At 37.3% G+C, this 7735-nt stretch overlaps 1 protein-coding gene across 1 annotated transcript in view; it reads right to left on the reverse strand.

Annotated features, from left to right (window-relative positions):
- Positions 1-1781: 1781 nt before the first annotated feature.
- ufl1 (UFM1-specific ligase 1) overlaps positions 1782-7735 on the reverse strand; it is a 7968-nt gene continuing 2014 nt past the window's right edge. Inside the window, exons 8-19 of the mRNA XM_047801880.1 lie at positions 6209-6355; positions 5923-6098; positions 5022-5198; positions 4813-4933; positions 4492-4611; positions 4280-4394; positions 3413-3582; positions 3185-3315; positions 2795-2875; positions 2602-2687; positions 2295-2475; positions 1782-2209 (exon numbers count right to left, since the gene is read on the reverse strand). Of these exons, the coding sequence (XP_047657836.1) occupies positions 1985-2209; positions 2295-2475; positions 2602-2687; positions 2795-2875; positions 3185-3315; positions 3413-3582; positions 4280-4394; positions 4492-4611; positions 4813-4933; positions 5022-5198; positions 5923-6098; positions 6209-6355 (1730 nt within the window). The 3' untranslated portion in view covers positions 1782-1984. The remainder of the gene's footprint in view (positions 2210-2294; positions 2476-2601; positions 2688-2794; positions 2876-3184; positions 3316-3412; positions 3583-4279; positions 4395-4491; positions 4612-4812; positions 4934-5021; positions 5199-5922; positions 6099-6208; positions 6356-7735) is intronic.

The following is a 7735-nucleotide window of genomic DNA, read 5'->3' on the forward strand; positions in this document are numbered from 1 at the left end:
TCTAAACCAGCTTAAAGCCTGACCATGAATACCTGTGTAATATTGTAAGCGATCTATAAGAATGTTGTGGTCTATAGTGTCGAATGCAGATTGCAAACTGTTCAGGAGAAAGATCATTTTCTTTGTTGAAACGAGTAAAAACATACCGGAGAGCAACAGTAACAGAAAAAAAACTGAATGCCTTTGCCCTGTTGGCAATTGAAAATGGATTCACAACTGCCCTGGATTTTGAAGACATCATCGAGGACTTCACCTCATCAAAACTCAAGAGAAAGCATCTGTAAATGTAAGTTTTCCATTTAAACATATAAATCTGAATAAGTAAAGTGAATATTAAAATCAAATGTAAGATGCATATAAATTAAATGTATAATATAGGGCTGTACTTTCTACTATAATGAAATTCAATATGAGAACCAAACCAAGTATATTCAAATCTCAAACAGCTGTCTTATGTATACATTTTATTATTTCGCCACAAGATTGTGATGATGCCGTCAAGACGTGTTTCTGCTGTGATGGAGGCCTGTGATGCTGGAAGGCTGAAGATTATGCCTGAGTGGAGCATGCATGCTAAATGGTTTCTTTAGTATTTTAGTTATTTTTATTTTATTTTATTTCCAAATAAAAAATGTTTTGAGGGAATCTGGTGTTTATCACATAATTCTTGAAATGTAAGAAGTATTCCATCCATATACAAGTCTTTAATAGTCTGAATACCTTTTAGTTTTCCATAGTTTGAATCCTCCATCCTTATATTTATTGTTAGACAGTTTATAAACATTTATAAATGTTGTACGCTATTGCATTTTGCAGAAAATCTTAATTAAATGTGTTGATTAAATGTAAACAGAGCAAATAAACTTATTTGCTCTGTTTACATAGTTTACTGACACCTATTGGTTATTTACTGGTACTACTGCCTTAACAATGACACTCCCAATGGATGAGGATAATTTAATAGCATTTAATAGAGCCGTGTAATGACGTATAAATAATGAATATCAAAAAATAGTCTGATAGACTGTTTAATATACAACATAACCAATTTGTAACTAAAGACTGGGCTATGTAAAATCTGAATTAACTTTTATTAGTAACTTTGGTAAGTTTCAGATTTCAATTCATAAATAACCGATGTAGGGGGGCCCAAAAAAATGCAGCCTGCCTAGTGTAGTCCATTTATTTAATCCGGCTCTGACTCCACCCCTAATGGGTTAGCTCCTCAATATTTGGCTGATCTTTTAATTCCTTAAATTCCATCTCACGACCTTCGTTCTTCTGAAACTGGTCTTTTAACTGTTCCTTTAACTGGTTTAAAATCGATGGGAGAGAGGACTTTCTCTTCACTAGCTCCAAGACTGTGGAAGTCATTACCAACTTGGCTTTTAATTTGACTAATTGTAATTTTACATAATGCTTATTTTATAGTCTATTTTTGTTGCTTTAATTTTGCTTTTGTAAAGCGCTTTGATATGTACTTTTAAAGGCACTATAGAAAATAAAGGTGATTATATTTCAATTGTGATGGAGTTATTGTCCATTCACAAAACCTAACCCTAATCATGGGAACACCATAAGGACATCAAAGAATACTTGGGGACACTAAAAACACACACAGACCTGGGGACATCCTAAAGACAGAAAAAAGAGACGGATGGAATTTTCAGGTATGAAAGGAGTGAAATTTACAAAGCACAGTTAAATAAATAGCTCATGGGCTTTTTCAATGGTCAGATGATTTTGAGTAAGTTCTAATGAATAACAACATAACACAAATATACGTGTTTGTGTTTAATCTTTAGGCTCCGACAATAACACAATTAGTTTAGAACAATGATAGGTGATAAATACACACATGATCACACGAAGCATCTATTCTACACTTCTGTTTCATTACAATCTGAAAAATCTTGTTGTGTTGTCCTTGTCCTTGTCCTCCGCCCATGCCCTCCTGTTCATCCCACATCTCCACCTCCCTCTTTCACACTTGTCCACCAACTGGCTCCAGCTCTTCTTTCGGTTCATTTTTCAGAGATGAAGGTTTTTTGGGTGAGAAGACGAGCTCTTTAATGTCATTAGTGAGATTCTTTAGCTCTTCTAATTTCTCAGCTGATCCTTCACTTTCGCTTTCCATCTGCTCAGCTTTTCTCCCAACCAACTGCTTCACCACCAGAGTATGATATAGAATCAACAGGTCATACTGATCCTAACAACACACACAGACACACACAGTGTGTACACTATACAGTCACAAACATCAGATTAGTCAGTATGACAGTGTGCACACGTACCTGTGTGAGTTTACTCTGCAGTGTGTGTATGATGTTTGACACACATCGTCCGGGAGCAAGCAGCATGCAGTGTGTATGTTGCTGAAATAAAAGTAAAACAGTCAGGTGCAGAACAAGTGCCTCATCTACTGCCACCTGCAACTGCTCCATTAGGGTTTGTCTGTGTATGGAGAGAACCTGTCTGTAAAACACACACACACACACACACACAGTTGATTTAGAACAATGACACACGAGAGTTGACAGTGTAATATTGTTGTATTGTGCATGTGTTGAGTGTAAGTATAGTGTAGTACTGTGTGTTTACTTCTCTTTTTTCTTGTCTCCTTTCTTCAGCATGATGCCACACTGCTCTGCTGCAGCTTCCACATTACAGAGGAATTCCTCAATACTCTGAAATACAGACGTAGTCACAGACTGCCTCATGAAGACAAATGAGTGTTACAACACAACAAAAGGTGAATGCTTTGCCTAAGGCAGGTCTGACACAATACACTCACTTTCCCATACAGGCTGCTGTTCACTTTCATCAGAGGAGTTTTAATCTCATCAGGGAGCTTTGCCAAAATCTTCATCCTCATCTAGAGATGGGTGAAATACAGAGGGAGGTTACAGCAGTACATAAAGGTCATGTAGTAATAAAAACATGTGAAATGTGAGTTTTAAATGATATGTGGAAATATATTTTAGGTACTTTGGCCACTATAATCTATAATGAAACCTTTCGTCCCTCTCAAACTTACACATTCCACAGACAGACAGCTAACAGACAGAGTTTGACAGACAATCACAATAATGTTCCCCCTAACAATAATCTTCTCACAGCTCCATGTCTTAAATTCCAACCTTACACTTATTCACCCTGCAACCATAAACATGTCACTGCTGACCTCCGCAGTGATGTGGTTCAGATTGTCCATGATGGTCTTTTGATCATCTGACAAGAAGTTGATCATCACATTGGTTAGATCTGAACACACTGATTTCAGGATGTGTTTCACCATGTGGAGTTGAACATCATCTACACACACACACACACACACACACAAAATGTACATTGTTACTGAGGGTGTGTGTGTGTGTGTGTGTGTGCGCGCGCATATATATCTAATTTATACCTGAGAAGTGTTTGGTTCCCCGCTCTAGTGCCCGGACATTAGCGTACAAAGTGTTAATCTCCTCCTGCAGCTCCTTGGCCGTGTGTCTGCGTTTCGCAGCAGAGGGGGAGGCAGAAGTGGAGGACAGGAAAACTGAGTGCACCACTTCCTTGTATGCCCGTGATAATGGCCTAAAGACACACACATACGCACTCGGTAATTACTCCAGTGATGGCTGTAGTACAGCATGTGTGTCACAACAGGAACAAAACAAACTAACGAGTGCCATCAGAAAGTTTGTAACAAGATTTCATTCCCATTTACACGCTGTTAAAGACTGGCTTGAAAAACACGACAGTCTGCAGATACACTTGTATATTTATTCACACATGAAAGCTTGGAGCTTCTAACCCTAAGTTAAGAAGCGTGATCACTGCCACGGTGGGTTAGGGTTCAGTGCAGGGGGAAGTGAAGGGAAACCCTGAAGGAGTTTTTATGCAGAAAGATGCTTTTGAAAGGAAGCAGTGAACAATGAGGAATTATTGGCTGCAAATCTGCTTCTAAAGGAACAGCAGACTCACATAGTAAGAAGGCAGGAGAAGCCTTTGGACCTTCTGATCTCCTAGTGACATGTTATCTATCTGGCACATATTCAAGAGATTTATTGTCTTGTGTTCAGTGAATAAACAATGGTTTAGACATCCAAATACACCCAGTAATGCTGTATCGGGATGAAATACACTGCTGTGTACCTGTAAACCCCCCACACCACACCCCCACCCACACCAAGGGACTCATACATACAGCTGCTGCCTGTCAAACAGGACATTAAAGTGTCCTGGTCAATATCCTTAAATACAGGCTCCTTAGAAGCTTTAATAAAGGTACCTGACAAGCTCATGTGCAATGAGCTCCAGCGTTTCCTCAGGACAGTCACACACTCGCTTCTCCAACACCTCCATGATTTCCTGCACTGACAGGAACATTGGCTCTGCAGGCTTACCTACACAAACACACACACACACACACACAGTTATAAAACACACAAACAGCAGGAGTGCAGTATACACGATGGAGTATGTATGTATGTATGAATGTACTCTGAGTAGTAGCATTCTCATCATCGCTCTCTTCTTCTCTCCTGTTCTTCTTCTTGGTTTTTCTAGTTCTGATTTCTCTGGCGTTTCCTCCTGCACCTGCCCTCACACTGCCACTGCCCTCTATGTATGCACACGTGCACACACACACACACACACACACACACACACACACACACACACACACAGAGTTGAGTCAGATTTTTGTGAGACCCTGCCTGAAGTTTAAACAATATAATACAATGATTAGCATGTAGCATTACTGATAAAACAAATGACAGATGATTAGCATGTAGCACTAAAGCCCCAGGATTTCTTTTCCACCTGATGCTTTCTTCCTGCGTTCCTCTCGTTTGTCTCGTTTAGTGCTTGAGCTGTCAGCTACCACTGGACCCAGCTTAACATCATCCTCTGTTAATAACAGTACAGGATCACTCTTTACTTCCTGCACACACACGCACACACAGTTCATTATTCCTCCAACAGAGATCTGCTAATAAATAAATATATATATGTACAGAGGGTGTTCTTACTGCCTGTGCTTTCTGCTGCATGATGTCATTAAAAAGCACCAGGCAGCTGCTAATGAACCTCTCACTGATTACAGCAGTGCCAAGAACCCGAACACTGGACTGAACGTGCACTGAGTGGATCACATGATTGATCAACGTCGCCGAATCATCTGATGAGAGGCAACTTGGCAGCAGCATCTGGGGGGTTGGGGAGGAGATTTGAGGGAACATGCAATATATTATTCTTTAATCCTATATTGTTTTATAAGTTTTATAGCCTTGATATTGTTTCTTATTCAAAAGTGGTGACAGAAAAAACTCTTTACCCCAACAACCTCTTCCACTGTCACAATCACATCATAATCAACATTAATAATTAGGCTTAAAAGCTAATGTATATGTAAGTAATCAAGTTTAATAATTACATGTAATAATGCTCCAAATATCAATAATGGTGTGTGTAATAACATGTATAACTTGTATTAAAGTTGGTCATTTTCTTTATATATACAGTACACACACACACACACATTATATATATATATATATATATATATATATACTGTACACCTACAGTTTTGATCTTAGGCTTTTCATTAATCAGCATTAAGGTGTTATTTTTTGTGTTATTAATGTGTTATAATTTGAAAACCTTTTGCATGTTTGTTGTTGTAGTTTGTGTTTAGAAACACAAATTATCACTAATCTGTGTGTGCATTGTCCTTGAGAACCAAGCAAGTTAACTCATGATACCATTTGTTTATTATATCACAATCGCAATATTGACCTCAATAATTGCAATATGACATTTTCCCTAAATCGTGCAGCCCTAGTTCTATAACTAATTAATGATTTTAACTCACTGTACTGTAACATTTCATCCCCACATTAGGGTTATTCTTATAATGTGAATTTTTTGTACCTGCAAGTCAATCCATGTTTCAGAGCTGACTGCTTCCTCTACTGAGGCCTCCAGCTGATCCAATATGGCTGCATCCACACACACTGACTGCAGGAACAGCAACTTCCTGTCCTTAAAACGCTTCTTAACGTAGTTCAATGGATCAGGAATCCCCAACCGAGACAGAGACTCAAACTCTAAAAAAGCACAACAGGACTGACATCAGAATAATACACAGTCCCAAACAACAGACCCTAAAATATCACTTTATATACTTTCATTTGTAAATCCAAACCCTTTGTGTTACCAAGGTAAGAGTTGTGTGTCAGGAACGACTCGATCCAAGCATTCTGAGCTCTGCAGTAAACATCAGGAACAAACACAGCTTTGTCCTGACGACCTCCAACTATCGAGCCACGGACACGGCCGGAGTTCACCAACTCCTCCAGCAGAGCTACACATACACACACATACACACACACCTATGTTATAGGACACAAAGAACTCCATCACTTCATCAGTGTAGAACATAAAGACGAACACAGCCAGTTCCCTATGTAGTGTGTAGCATTTACACTGATTAAATGAACTGAATACACTTTTACAATCAGAAAGTTAAGCTGATTCTTTGCATGATGTCTCATAGATTTGTTCTATTTTCTTCTTTTAAAAAATAATTAAATGACATGTTCAGAACCCATAATAGTAAACAACAAAAAACAAAAAGTAACAGAGCTGTGGCACAAACTGATAGCAGAAGATACTGAAGATGCCAAACCTTTCAGAAAGATTTTAATGTTCATAAATAAATAAATATATATATATATATTGTACAACTGGACTTCAGTCACAGTGCTGAGTTTTTGCACTCTCTCATGAAGACTGTAGAGGTCATAGACGAGGAGATGGCAGACAAACACCACATTCTCTCAGCAGTTTGACCGACCTGATATCACAGCTACCACCCAAGAATCCATCTGACCAGCTCTTTCATCACTACATGCTGCTGACTTTAGCTTGTCTGATACAGGAACAGTTACTTACCCCAGACAATCACCCTGATTAACACCTCACACTTAACACTCATTATACTCACTGCTTCATATCTATAAGTGCTGCATTATCAGGACTGTCAGTCATCACATCATCTGTATATATTACACACTACTGCTGCTGTATAGTGTACTAAAGTATAATATTACACTATATTGTGTATTGTATAGTATAGTGTTATTTATGTGTGTATTGTATAGTATAGTGTTATTTATGTGTGTATTGTATAGTATAGTGTTATTTATATCTGTATTGTATAGTATAGTGTTATTTATGTGTGTATTGTATAGTATAGTGTTATTTATGTGTGTATTGTATAGTATAGTGTTATTTATGTGTGTATAGTATAGTGTTATTGATGTGTGTATTGTATAGTATGTTATTTATGTGTGTATTGTATAGTATAGTGTTATTTGTGTGTATTGTATAGTATAGTGTTATTTATGTGTGTATTGTATAGTATAGTGTTATTTATGTGTATTGTATAGTATAGTGTTATTTATGTGTGTATTGTATAGTATAGTGTTATTTATGTGTGTATTGTATAGTATAGTGTTATTTATGTGTGTATTGTATAGTATAGTGTTATTTATGTGTATTGTATAGTATAGTGTTGTTTATGTGTATTGTATAGTATAGTGTTATTTATGTGTGTATTGTATAGTATAGTGTTATTTATGTGTGTATTGTATAGTATAGTGTTATTTATGTGTGTATTGTATAGTATAGTGTTATTTATGTGTGTATTGTATAGTATAGTGTTATTTATGTGTGTATTGTA

Source organism: Tachysurus fulvidraco, chromosome 16 (assembly GCF_022655615.1).
Source record: "Tachysurus fulvidraco isolate hzauxx_2018 chromosome 16, HZAU_PFXX_2.0, whole genome shotgun sequence".
Classification (NCBI taxonomy): domain Eukaryota; kingdom Metazoa; phylum Chordata; class Actinopteri; order Siluriformes; family Bagridae; genus Tachysurus; species Tachysurus fulvidraco.